The 14,838-nt window shown below is 40.2% G+C and overlaps 1 protein-coding gene across 3 annotated transcripts in view; it reads right to left on the bottom strand.

The window, feature by feature from the left end:
* SNX7 (sorting nexin 7) overlaps positions 1-14,838 on the bottom strand; it is a 148,977-nt gene that overhangs the window by 87,385 nt on the left and 46,754 nt on the right. For all 3 annotated transcript variants that reach the window (XM_062191805.1, XM_062191803.1, XM_062191804.1), the window contains exon 7: positions 9,305-9,391. In XM_062191805.1, the coding sequence (XP_062047789.1) occupies positions 9,305-9,391 (87 nt within the window). The remainder of the gene's footprint in view (positions 1-9,304; positions 9,392-14,838) is intronic.

Raw genomic sequence — 14,838 nt, 5'->3', positions numbered from 1 at the left:
TATATACTAAACTGATCTTCTGTATATAAAGAGAATTGAAAATGAATCATGATGTGATTGGAAGGGGAGAGGGAGCAGGAAAGGGGAGGGTTGTGGGTGGGAGGGATGTTATGGGAGGGGGGAAGCCACTGTAACACATAAGCTGTACTTTGGAAATTTATATTCATTAAATAAAAGTTTAATAAAAAAATAAATAAATAACAAAATAAAAAAAAGGGAATATGGTAAATTTTCTAGTAGAGACCAAGGCTCAATAAATTCTTGTTCATAGGGTAGACACAGTCTTTTGCTGTTTAATCAAGTACTCACTATTATGCTTTACAAGTTATTTAAATAGGAGCATATGGATTTTGTTCTCACTACCACTAAAGCCAACAAAGCCCAGATTGAGGGGCTTGCCAGAGAAGAGAGCAACATAGACAGCCTGGGCATTCCCTACTACCATCTTGTGGGAGAAGGCTTCTGTGGGCCCTCATGAGTACCTGGGCACTCCGTCACCCTCCCACACTCCCTCTCAGCTGTCTGTACACGATTCCACGATGCTGCTGCACTGTGTGTGGGTGGCAGGCAAGCAGGGTTTTACTCAGAATCCATCCTCCACTCCCCTGGTCACTTTCTGAAAGAGCCCCAGTGTGTTCAGGTATCTGCATCTTCGGTTGCTTTGTGGCTGATCTAAGTCAATCTTGATGGTCACATTCTGGATCATGACTTTTCAAAATTCTGGCCAACGAGATGTAAAAGTCTGCTGGATATCTTCTAGGATAAACTGATAAGAGAATACATTCAAGGAAAAATCCTCCTTCCACTGGATACTCTCATGCTCTTCAGTGCTGTCTGAGCATGTGTGTGTGTGTGTGTGCGCCTGTGCATCTGTGTGTGACAGATATGCAAACAGATAAAAAAGAGGCAGAGAGGAAAACAGATCACATTAGGCAATGAGGCACACACAAAAGAATACAGAAGAGAAAGGTGAACTAGCAAATATCACAGAAGAGGAGGATGCAAGCTCCACTCCCTGCCTGGAAAAGCACTCACCATGTCAATATTGTCAATTTCTAGAATTAGATGTCCCAAGTGTTTGGGTCCCTGCCACCCACATGGGAATCCCAGATGAAGCTTCAGGCTCCTGGCTTTGACTGGCTCAGCCCTGGGGAATATGGTCATCTACGGAACCAGCAGATGGAAAAGATCTCTCTCCCTCTTTCTCTCTCTCTCGTCCCTCTCTCTAATTCTGACTTTCAAATAAATAGGTAAGTAATTTTTAAAAAGTAAAAAATTTCTAGAATTAGAGAGAAGGTAACCTTACTCTGTGCAGCACTCAGTACACTACCAAGATCATCTCAAAATTAATAAAGCCGAATAAAGTATTTGTTTCTATCGACTGAATGTGACTGTATGCAAATCTTGACTGTGCTGATCTTAACCAAAAATGCATTTTGTTTCTTGCTCACATAAATATACTGTTAAATAACTGTGTCATTATGTCTAGATCCAATTTGCAGATTCTGCACACATACTGCTAAATGTTAAGTGTATTCATGTTTATTTATATCTGAATGTTGCTTTGAATGGAAAACTATAAGTCATCCACTCAAAAATAAAAATAAAAATAAAATAAATACGTAGTATTATTTGAACCACCTGTGAACCTCATTTTACAGTTAAGCAATACAGTGAATAAGCATTTCAAAGGAAAACTCGACTCTGAAATCTTACAACAAAACTATAAAACTTATAAGTTCCTCCAAATATCTGAGTTTTCCTCATAAATTCAATTTACCTTCATCACAGTAGTTAGCAATTCTCACTTTCAAAAACAATATCTACTTCAGTGAACAGCTTCTTTATTGGTGAACACAATGTTCATATTCCGTGGAGTATTTTATTTTTCACATTTACGTTAATTATTCTGTGACAAATTGTTGTAGGTGCCCCATAAATGAAACAATGATTTAAAAAGTTGAATGACCCTAATTAGGTCTGTTTAGTTCATCGTATTGGTCCATTATGCACGATGGGCCAAAGCTATATAAATTTCTTTCCTTCTGCTTATCAGCCACTTATTCAATTCTTCCATTACTGTTTATCTCTTAATGTCGGAATATACCAAGGCTCAGTTCTGAGACCTCTTTTCTTTATTCTCTCTCAACCTTTAATGATTTAAACCAATCCCATGGCTTTAAATGCCACCAATTTTCTAACAAATCCCCAATATACACACATGCACACACACACATAGCCAGCTGACCCCTCCCCCTACTTAGGTAGATGTATGTGCAATTCCACACTCAACATCTCCCTTGGGTATTTAATAGCACATCAACTGTACATGTCTAAATCTGATTTCCTCATCTACTATATTAATCTTGTTCTTTCCAATCTTAATTAATGCCAGTTATGACCTTCTAGATGCTCAGTACAACAACTTCAGAATACTCCAAGACTGCTTTTATCCTATGCTAGCTAACAGCCAACAGCTCTTCCTACAAACTAACTGAGCATCTGGCCTGTGAGTGACTTCCACCATGGCCAAAGCTATTAGGTCTCCCTGAGATTTTAAGAACCACTCTTCAACTCTGGCTTTTTTCCACCTGATGTACACACCACATTTATATCATGTTTTGCTTTTCCCAAGCCTAGAAATCATTTTACAACTTAAATCTGACTGTGCTACTCCTCTGCTCAACTTTTTCCCATCTCACTGAAACCATTACCTTATAAGATCCTGTGTGATCTAACCCCTGTTTATCTCTCTGATTTTATATCCCACAATTCTTCTAGCATTTGCTCCATCCCAGTGGCAGCGGCCTTCTTGCTTTCCCTGGAATGCGTAGGCATAGTTTCTCTTTGCACTTGCTGTTCCTTTGCCTGAAAGGCTCTTCTCCCTGATTATCATAGGATATAAGCATCACCTTCTTGGTGAGAACTTCCCTGATTTCTAATTTTAAATTACACCATCCCTAACACTCCCTCTCCTCCACATGTACCAATATATACTACAAAATATAATTTCTGTTTGCTTATTATTATTTTCTCCTACTCACTGGAATGTAAGCCTCATATGGATCTGCTTTGCTGACCGTTGTTCCCCAGTGTTTGTCACACTGATTCTCACATAATAGGCACTCAATAAAATGTGTTGAGAAGTTTTTGTTCAATACCTCTACCTGAGTTGCCATCTTATCTTGATATAAAGTTGCACATCAATTTCTTCCTTTGTATTCATTGCTCAGTTTTGAAAGCCCTTATCTACCTCCCTTACAAACTAGAAATGTGAGGGTCATCACTAATAACTTACAACATCGGCTGCCCCTCATTCTTTCAGTGAAACCTGAGTCTATCTTCTCCCTGCCTCTCTAAAATTAGCTCCCGTCTGCAATCTACTGCCTCCTCCACAGTTCAAGCTCTCAGGGACCCACGCAGCACATGGGAGAAAGTTCATATCCCTTAATCGGACAAATGAGGCCCCCTTCACACCCAACTGTGCAGCCCACTTCTAAGCCACATTCTCTCTTCTCTGTACCCTGTTCTCCATATGAAAATATTGATTCAATTTAACAGGCTTTTCCAGCTTCCACCAATTTTTATAACATTCATTCTACCTATAACATTCCCTGTGCTCTTCAAAGAGCAATTTCTCACTCACAGGCCCTATTTCAAACATTACTTCCACCGTCATCAAAATCATAGCAGCTAACAACCACCGAGTGCCTACTAGGATCCAAGCAATTTACTTGCATTGCATCATTTAATCCGTAAACAAGGCTATCACAAAGGCACTAATAATTTTCTCAAATTATACGTGATAAAATGAGGCTAAAAAGAGTGGGGACACACGTCCTAATCACAGAATTAATAAGGAGATGAGCTAGGATTTGATCCTAGGACTCTGTAAGAACAAAGCCAGAACACAGGCAGAACTCTAATTTCCTTTTAGAAATGCCCACTGCCTTCACCAGGCCAGCTCTCCTCTCAGGCCAGCTAGGTAATGGAAGTCAACAAGGTGTCTTCCCTAAGGAGGTTCACACTCCCTTATGACGTCTCTTCTGGTACCCCATGTGAAAAGATAGATAGATCTGGGCCTCATACCTGGCCAGGTGTTAAAGCCCACCTGATTATTACCAAGTTGCCTCTCAATGGGAAAGCTCATTTGTGGTTTACACAGGACCTTTCTTAGGTCCTCTAATAATAACTGTCCTTTGTTTTAGGCCCTGTGAGTTTAATCTGCTTGTTATATTTGTTTTCTCCGGAGTTGAAACAGTGAAATTCTAGATGGCCACGCACATGAAACCTCAGATGGAAGCAGTTTCTGCAAGCTGGCACTGACTCACCCTTGAGAAGCCACCTGCTGGAACCCGGACTTGACATTCCCAACAATGCCCCTTTTCAGCATGAAGCAGCCAGAGTGGTCATTGCCTAGTTCCCCTAACAGAAGTTAGGATCCATTCTTCTATGTGTGTAGGGGGGGGAATGTGAGGAATCAGATGGGTTAATAGGCACTCAGGATGGTCCCACTGGAAATCTGGAGTGCAGAGTCCAAAGTACCTGCCTGCCCAAGCCTTGAAAGCTTCCAGTCTTATCAAGAGAATAGCAAGGGAGGGGTGATTCCTTCTGAGCTCCCAGTTTATTAAAAAGTAAATCAGTCAAATGCACTAACGGGTTGCACCACAGAGAGGGAGTGGGAAAGGGGAGGGTTGCGGGTGGGAGGGAAGTTATGGGAGGGGGGAAGCCATTGTAACCCATAAGCTGTACTTTGGAAATTTATATTCATTAAATAAAAGTTTAATAAATGAAAAAAAAAAGTAAATCAGGTATCACACCCTTCTGATGGCTCTTTTTGTTTTATCTTGAGCAAGCTAGACAGGATAAAGGATTGCAAATAGGTTCTTTTGGTGGGTTTTGTCCCTGCCTTGTAACTGAATGTCAAGCTGATAAGTTTTTTTATTCCACAAAATTGAGCTTAAAAATCCCAGTACCACAGCTCTCCCGGGGATTTTTTCCTCTCTTGGATTCCCCCTCCATGCTGGTTGGACTGGAGGTCTATGACTCTTACAAATCTTGCTTATAAATCTTAAAAAAAAAAAAAAAAGAAAAAAAGAAAAAGAAGAGAAGAGAAAAAAAAAGCCCAAATGACTCTATGTGAACAGCTGAATTGACCTTGCAATGAGTATACTAAATGTCTTTGGTAAGTTTAGGTCATTTTTGAAACCATTAATTTTATTGTGGTCATATGAGAAATACAAACTACAAACCACAAACGCTAAGAAGCAGCCACTTTACAGCTACCCAGGCAATAAATCAAGGTACTCACTATCAAATTTTATTTTAGTTTGTAGAAAAACACATAGCTTTTGTGGGCATATTTGTGTGATAAGAAAAAGTAATCATAATATCATCGTTGCTCATTTACAGAATTGTAGGCAAGGTAAAAAGACTTTAACTTTGTATTTTCATGCCAGAGTCTACATAAAGTTAACCTGATATACTGATCATGATTTCTGGGATGTTACATCACAGCTACCTTTCTACTCAATTATAATAATGCCCCGCCCCCTCCTTGCCCTTAGCACAACTTCATTTTACTGACCTTTTCATTATGAGCTGCTTTGCTGGGTTTGCACACAGCATCCCACCCAAAAGTGACTTTGATGATGCCTCTGAAGGAAGCCCCCATAGGCCTCCAAGGCTATCTCCAAAGTGGCCCTGTCTGAGTTGCCAGGGTAAACAACCAGGCAAATTGCTATATTCAGTTCTCTGCCAGTGTCACCATGGTGACTGCAAAGGACTGCTCCTTAGAAGGACCCCACAAGGGCGCGTTTCCATGGTGACCCCATCCTGCAAATTTCTAAGCAACTTCCCTTCAGTTGTTCTGTGACCAATCACAGCAGGTTCATTTTCAGAGTAACTCTGGAAGGTTTTTTCCAAAGATAACCATCAAAACAGAAGAGAAGGTATATAAACAAATGAACCATTTGAAATTTTAAATGGTAACATTCTCAAGTCATTAAACCAGTTTCTATAAATTTCAGGGAAGATCTGTTTTGATAGGTAACGAAAATTAAGTATAACACCTCTGTCAAATATATCTGTTTCAAATCTTAATTAAAAGTATCTTAAAGAATACGATGCAAATAAAACTTCAAATTTTCCCAATCTTACAAAGTAACAGCTATAAGCGTATTAAATGTCATGGAAATGACACATGTACAATATTAGATCATATGGATTGATTGTTGAGTTATAATGAAACAGCAAGGAAACTCTTAAGGCCAAAAGTCAAAATATTTCTAAGCCAAATGAAAAATGACTTTTTTAAATTTTATTTTGTTTTCAGTTGAGTTGGAAAATTTTCACCATATTTGGACCCAACCTATATTTTTCCTTGTGCTTTTCTGGTTGAAATATCTCAACTAATCTTCCTTTCATGTTAAAATATGAACATAGGCCATTATGAAGTTCCTTGCTTTCTAAGTATCTGTTATTATTCTCATGAAACATTAAAATGCTCTACTTTTTCTAATATTTCACTGAGCAAATTTTGTCTAACCACTAATTTTAATGTCTTTAAAATTATTTAACAAATATAAAACAAATTCTAAACATCAAAACATGCAATTTCTGTACATGTGCCCAACCTGTTATGTTTCTTTGAGTAGACTCTTTAAAAAATGAATGTGTGTGTGTGCTTCCTGGTAGACAAATGGAAAACATTAACCTTGGAGTCCTTCTTTTCTCTTCATCTTGAAATGTAAGTAGCAATTATTTCCCCTGGTGCAGCAGTTTTAATAGTTACACTCTTTGTGTTACTCATTCTCACAAATGCCTTTCTCCTACCATGTCCACAGCTGCCCACCTGCTCCCACTTCTATTCCACTATGACTCCAGCATTTCAGTGTGAAAAACATATGTAATCAAGAAACGTGAGAGTAAGTCATAGTCACTTTTCAGTGACATCTCACTTTTTTGCACAACATATGATTTTGAAGAGAGTTCTTGCTTCAAAGCCTTTTATAGCTTCCACGAATCAAAACAGTCACCACATTTTTCCTCCTGACCCCTCCCCTTCCTTCCCAGCCTTCATTTCTTTCGCTAAATATTTATTGAGTGACCACTATGTGCCAGTAGCGTTCAGGGTGCTGGGAAGTTTACAGTGAACAAATGAAAAAGCCCAACCTTTAAGGTATTTAGATTGTGGAGAAGAAAAGTACAAAGAACATTAATTAGGAAATCACCGGTACTGTAATAAAGTGATGAAAGCAACGGAGAAAATTAAAGCAGGGAATTGGGATGTGGACTCCCTGGCTAAGTGAAGGTAGGAATAGCTATAAAACAGAGTTACAGCAGGGTCTAAAGGTCTCCCTACTCACCTGCTATAAATGTACCCAATACTACACTCAGTACTCATCTAAATCCTTATAAGAGAAATTAAGAATGTTCATTGCAGCACAATTCACAATAGCTAATATATGGAATCAACCCTTCAACCATTGACTGGATAAAAAAAATTATGGTAGATACACACCGAGGAGTATTACTCAGCTGTAAAAAAAAAAAAAAAAAAAAAGAGAGAAAGAGAGAGAGAGAGAGAGAAGGAAAAAAGAAAAAGAAATCCTGTCTTTTGCAATAAGATGGATGCAACTGGAAACCATTATACTTACTGAAAGAAGTCAGTCCCAAAAAGACACATATCATCTGTTTTCCCTGATCGAAGGTAACTAATAGAGTACCTGAAATGTAATGTATTGGAGTGAAATGGACATTTTGAGATTCGATGATTGTTTATAGCCCTTGTCTCTTCCACAAAGGAATAATTTTTTTTTCCTCTCCATACTATTTGTTGAACTATTTTACTTAGTGTAGGCTGACTATATGATCATTAGGTAAACTGAAAACAGATCTTTGCTAAAATTAAGAGTGGGAATGTGAGAGGGAGGAGGAGGAAGGGTCGGAGCACAGGCAGGAGGCAGGCCAGCAGGGAACTGTCACTATGCTCCTAAATCTGTATATAAAAATACGTGAAACCTGCATAACTTAAAATAAATTAAAAAACATAAGAAAGAGAACGTATCTTTCACAGAGCTCTCAACAGAAAGCAACTAAAGAAAAGCCCGTTTTCCCCCTCCTGCTCTTGCTCTCTGAGAGGCAGCATGGTCTTAGGTAGGCAAGAGATCTCCAATTCCACTTCTGTGTTTCAACAACTGTACAGACCTGGGCAAATTATTCCACACTCAAGTCTCTTCCTTAATTTCAAAATGAGAATCATAATCCTGATCCAATAATATTAGTTTGAAAATATGCAAGGACAATGAAAGAGAAACACCAAAATATGGTGGTAAAATAATATGTCTGGAATTTGCTTTAGAATACTTCAGCAAAACAAAAAAAATAGGAAAAGAGATAGATGAAACAAGTTACACATGATGTTGAGAATTAAAGCCCATTGATGGGCATCTAACAGTTCAATAGATAATAATACTTGTTTTAATGTTTGAAAATTTCCAGGGGCCAGCGCTGTGGTATAGTGGGGTAAAGCCACCACCTGCAGTGCAGGTTCAACTCCTGGCTTCTCCACTTCTGATCCGGCTCTCTGCTGTGGCCTGGGAAAGCAGTGGAAGGTGGCCCAAATCCTTGGGCCCCTGCACCCGTGTGAGAGACCTGGAAAAAGCTCCTGGCTCTTGGCTTTGGATCGGTGCCACTTCAGCTGTTGCAGCCAATTGGGGAGTGAACCAGCAGATGGAAGACCTCTCTCTCTCTCCCTCTCTCTCTCTCTGCTTTTCCTTCTGTCTCTGTATAACTCTTTCAAGTAAATAAATAATTTTTTTTAAAAATTTCCATAACAAACTATTTTAAGGAAGAGATTAAAGTTGGAAACAAGGATAATTCTTCTGTGAAGATTTTTACAATAACCAGAAAAAAGTGTATAGGACAATTAACTTGTTTTGTATAAAAATTCTACATTTTATATAAAATTAGCAAAAAGTATCTCTATTTATTGCGTACTTACTAACCCAGAACAATGCTGGGTATTTTTCATATCTTCTTGTAGCACATGGTGTCCTTATTAGTAAGCTCATACTTGCCTTCCAACATGAGACAATATATGTCAGGAAGGCACAAACACATCATTGCCAAGTCTGTAGACACCTATTGTTCTGGTTTAAGATTTTTGGAAGAAATTTTATTATCACTTACTGATTGCTTAGAAACAATCATTTTCTTAGAAACGATCATTTAATGAAGCTCTACATTGTTAAAGTTCTTGAATGAATTCTATATGATTATATTAAGAAGCTTAATCACTTACCAGATCAGTATCTGCCTTTTTATAGGCCAAAGCCTCAACTTTGGAGTCCAGTTCTGCTTGTATTTGGTCTCTTCTTTTCATAACACCCTTCATATTAAAACAAAAGAATAAAATAAGCCACTTAGTTTTAGGAATCTTTCATCTAATAGAAATATACAATCCCATGTATCAATAGTTTCTGCTCCCAACCAGTCATTTAGAAATATAAAACATTTCAATAGTTCTGTTTTTAATTTCTAAAAGCTAAATTAAGAGCACATATTTAAGAGAAGTTTTTTCATAAATCTTTTATGAGTTTTCCCAATGTACAATTTTTAGTTTAAGCAATATATTTGTACAACATTTGATGGAGTCTTCTTCAAACAGAGCAAAGCACTTCAACACAAAAGTCAGAGAGAACACTGAAATCCAGGAAACAGTGTGCATGAGCTACAGGGGAAGGCTACAGAGGCCACTCACCTGGACATACCTACAATAAGTGGGAGCCTCTCCTCTGACGCCAAAGAGGCACATAACGCAACAGGCAATTACAGTTGGGCATCAGCAAACAAGTGTGCACTCACAATGGAGCGTTTTCCCTCAGCAAAATCTGTGTAATTACTCATCAGGGAGCCACACTTCTGATGAGACACCCTAGCCCCTTCGTTGACTGACAGGAACTCCGTTTGCTTTTTCAAAAATCAGTTTCGTATTTCAGTGTTCTTAAACTGAAAACACTCTCGAGAAACAATCCGAAGGAAGAATCCATCTACATCTTTAAGTTTTCCCCAATCTTTTACCACATATTTCCGTGGGTGACTCTCATTTCTTGAGACCAACAAGTTAGGTTTCACAGACAAAAGGGCCCATTTTCTTTGTGCTCTTCTCTTACCGGTTTTCACAATATTAATTAAATAAGGAAATTCCAATGAATGCAAAAGAAAAAAATGAAACTGACTCTGGGTAAACAAACAACAGAATCTGTGAGAGAGGAAGAGCAAGACATAGAAGAGAAGGGCCTTAGAGAGGTCGTCTCCTGGACGCTTCAGAGAACGAGGGATGCACTGACCACCATCAGCTACGGGCAGGCCACGTGGGATGATTCCATAGCATTTGAGTGAGAACGTATTAACATAAAAAGGATCCTTGGCCAGCTTTGTGGCAGAGTGGGTAAAGCCTATAGCACTGACATCCCATATGGGTGCTGGTTCATGTCCCAGCTGCACCACTTGTGTCAAGATTTCTGCTAATGTGCCCCAGAAAAGCAGCAGAAGACGGCCCAGGTGCTCAGGCCCCTGTCATCCACGTGGGAAGCCCAGAAGAGGCTCCAAGCTTCTGGCTTCGGCCTGGCCCAGGGCTACAGTGCTGGCTGTTTCAGCCATCTGCGGAGTGAAACAGCAGAGGGAAGATGTGTGTGTGTGTGTGGGTGTGTGTGTGTGATCTTCTTTCTCTAGAACTCTGACTTTGAAAATAAATAAATAAATCTAAAAAAATCCTCATTGATCATAATGAAATTGAAGTACCATTGGTAATATGAAAAAATATATTTAAAAAAAAACAGGGCCCGGCACTGTGGCATACTGCGGGCCAGCAGTGCCTGCATCCCACATGGGCGCCTATTCAAATCTCGGCAGCTCCACTTCTGATCGAGCTCTCTGCTGTGGCCTGGGAAAGAAGTAGAAGATGGCCCAAGTCCTTAGGCCTCTGCACCCATGTGGGAGACCTGGAAGAAGCCCTTGGCTCCTGGCTTCATATCGGCTCAACTCTGGCCATTATGGCCAATTGGAGAGTGAACCATCGGATGAAAAGACCTCTCTCTCTCTCTTTCTCTCTCTGTGCCTCTCCTTCTCTCTGTGTGTAACTCTGCCTTTCAAATAAATAAATAAGTCTTTAAAAAAAAAAAAAACATGAAAAGGATCCTGAAAACTACCCACGCTAGTTTTGCATCTGGTAAAATCATTCTTAAAACATTCAAAAGAGATTACATTACTCCTAGTTTCAGAGAACTCAACAGAAAGTCAACTAATTATCACAAATTATTTTATATTTACTTCAAAATTTTGGGGCCCCTAATATCAAGAAATCTCTTTCTTTCCCTAATCCAAATAACTAATCCTAGAATTTTGTCCCATTTACTGAAGGTTTATTTCCATAAATTTGGAGCACTCAGGTTCATATGCATATATGTATTTTTTGAGTAAGAGGTTGCTTCAGAAAACAACTAATGAAAATCACAGATTTAATTATTCTTAGCAAGGCATTACTTTTCATATTTGAGCTCAGATTGAAGAAAACAAAGCTAATACAAAACACAAGAACTAAATGTAAAAACCATTGCTTATATCCTAGAAGTCAAAAAATAATTAGATCAAATGACTATCTATACAATTATTCTTCCTGATCGCTATGATAGCTTTCCATAGGTTTAACAAGATTGAAATTGCATAACTTTGATCTTGACATCATATAGAAGAAATAATTAATATAATAAATAAGGAAAGACAATGTATAAACCAGTTCTTTTCGAAAACCACAGAAGAGAGCGATCAATAATGAATAAAACCATGGGATGTAGCCAAGAAAACTGATGGAGAGAAGCCAACTCTTGTGCAGTGAAATGTTAGAAGCCTTTCAGAAGCAATTAGAGTTTATCATAGGAGGCTCCAATAAAGTCAAGTTAAAGTAGAAGCCTGAAACGTCCTTGTGATATTTAATGACTCTGTCAAAGGAAACCTACATATGCCTAACGAGAGAGACAGAGACAGAGATCGATCTTAGGCATCAAGGCTCACACAGCTTTCCTTACCAAGAAAAGTTAAAAAAAAAAAAAAAAAAAAAAAAAAAAACCTAGAAATCAAGGGCTCAGGACAACAGAGACCAGACATGCCTCCAGTACTGAAAGGAAAAGGGCTATATGTGAATATAAGCTCGTTCCTTCCTTTATTGTCACCCGAAAACACCAGAGACTTAAAGGTGCCAATTTGGCTGTGTAAAGTACTGCTTGCCGGCCAGCGCCGTGGCTCAATAGGCTAATCCTCCACCTTGCGGCACCAGCACACCGGGTTCTAGTCCCAGTCGGGGCACCGGATTCTGTCCCGGTTGCCCCTCTTCCAGGCCAGCTCTCTGCTGTGGCCCGGGAGTGCAGTGGAGGATGGCCCAAGTGCTTGGGCCCTGCACCCCATGGGAGCCCAGGAGAAGCACCTGGCTCCTGGCTTCGGATCAGCGTGGTACGCCGGCCGCAGCGGCCATTAGAGGGTGAACCAACGACAAAGGAAGACCTTTCTCTCTGTCTCTCTCTCTCACTGTCCACTCTGCCTGTCAAAAAACAAACAAACAAACAAACAAACAAAAACAAAGTACTGCTTGCCCAGGATAATACTGGAAGAAAAACATCAAGTTACAGATATTAGTACTAAACCCCAAATACCTGGAAATATTAACTTGAACTAAGGAGGTAAATGCAAAGTTTTCATATAAAAGGAATAAAAGCCTTTTCAAACAGTGAAAGAAAAAACACTTGAAGTATTTCTGTTCAGAAGCAATCACAATGTAGAAAAAACATCAAAATCCTACACAAGTACTTTTCATAGAATGGTACTAAATACATTGCTAAATCGAATGTAACTAAAACGAAGAAAGCAAGTTCTTCATGAAAAAGAAAATTTTTAAGATGGTTAAAAGAATTAAATAGCTCTTGGTCCTTCTCTCCTGTGCTCTCTCGGTTCCTCTTTCTAGCCTTCTCTGGGCTCTTGGCTCTCTCTCGCGGCTCCTCTCATCTCTCTTCTCTCCTTGCTAGCTCCTCTCCTCTCTGTTTCTCTCTTATATTCTCTTTCTTTCTTTTTCCTTCGCCACCCCTTCACTCCAGTCTGTAGGGTGTTCCCCAATAAACCCTTTCCCTTACTCCGGCGTCCGGTGTGTTTTGCGACGGCTAACATTAATATATAACATTGGTGCTGTGACTCGGATAAACTTATATTGGTAATCCTGCGTCCCCAAGTGCTCTGGGGTCCTGGATTTCTGCCGGTCGCAAAGCACACCTCCGGAACTCCTTCCACACCACGAACGCTCTGCGATCTCCATCCACACATCGGCCTTCCAAATTCTGAGGTAAGACACGGAATGAGAATTCCTCACGGCGACTGCTATTCGAGCGGTGGTCTACTGTCATATACTCGCCTGACTCTCGTAAAGGTCGCAGCACTGGACTCTAGCCACCACTGCTACTTCTCCTACTTAGGCCTTTAGCCTCTACGGACACTGTGTCCGGGCAACAGTGGGTGCGAGTGACGACTCCATCTCTGTTCGCTGTAAACACTTAAACAGACACTGTAGTATAAAAGACAGGGTGAGACTAGTAACCAATGATCGTAAGAGTAACATTAACCAGGTAATGAGAGGATTTCATAGAGGAAATGGGGGGGGGGCGGTCTCTGGACCCTTATGGGGACAGTCTGATGGATGTGCTTTAAGCTGGTTCCAGCCAAGACTGGGAGAAAAGCCACTCATCTTTTGTGGGTAGAGGGGTTGTCTGTAGAGAAATTCTGAACAATCATACAACATTAAGTGGGGGAGAGGACCATCAGTACACACAAGTTGGGAGTAGAGCCACTGGTGGTAGAGTAGAGGCTATGATTACAAAGGAATGAGGTCCAAGTGGGCTAGATACAGAGGACAGAGTTGTTATTAGAGAACCTAGGAAAGATGCTGTCTTAGCTACAACTAAGTTTTCTGATTGAGAGGCAAATAGAACCTGACAGAGGGGCTCGATAATAATCAGGTGGGCTTTAAAGCCTTGTAAATTATGAGGCCCAGACTCATTCATCTATCTATATAGCCTACATCCTAAGGGAAGTGTGAACCTCCTTGGGGAAGGCACCCTGTTGATTTCCATTACCTAGCTGGCCTGGGAGGAGAGCTGGCCAGGTAAAGGCAGGTGGCATCTCCAACAGGAAATATACAGTTCTGCCTGCAATGTTGCTGACCCTATTTGGCCATTTCCTCTGTTGCAGTGGTCACTTTGGAAGCTGGGCTGAGTGAAGGGCTTTTCAGCTTAGAGCCAATAAGATCTGTGGCTCTGACCTGGGCATCCTTTGACTCCAGGGCAGGTCCATTTCCATTGATCCAACTCTTGGCAGAGCTGCCAGGGCTCTTCACAAGCTGACTTCTGCTGAAGCCCACACTTGCCACATTGAAAGCCACTGCAGTGGACTGGCCTGTTGGGTCTCCTTGAGGGCAGATCACTGTACAGAACAGCCATTAATAGGCCTGCCACCCATTGCTTCTGATGCCTAGCTTCTTTTCCTCCTAGTTTTTGTTAAAGCAGACCAGAGGATGCAAGTCAAGGGGGTGCTCAAGTCCCATCTCTAAACTTCTGTGGCCTAAACTAGAAGTCTATAGTCACAGGCCTGTTCTGTAGTAGTTTTCCTAAGGTAGACAACGCCCATGAGGAAAACTGTAAACAGTAAACAGGAAAGACCTCCCTTTCAGAACAAAGGAAAAGAAAGTTTTAAAGTGAGAATATAGTTTTCCTCTCAGGAAAATGAAATATTAAGGAG

Source organism: Lepus europaeus, chromosome 5 (assembly GCF_033115175.1).
Source record: "Lepus europaeus isolate LE1 chromosome 5, mLepTim1.pri, whole genome shotgun sequence".
Classification (NCBI taxonomy): domain Eukaryota; kingdom Metazoa; phylum Chordata; class Mammalia; order Lagomorpha; family Leporidae; genus Lepus; species Lepus europaeus.
This window is presented reverse-complemented; position numbering and strand designations above follow the sequence as displayed.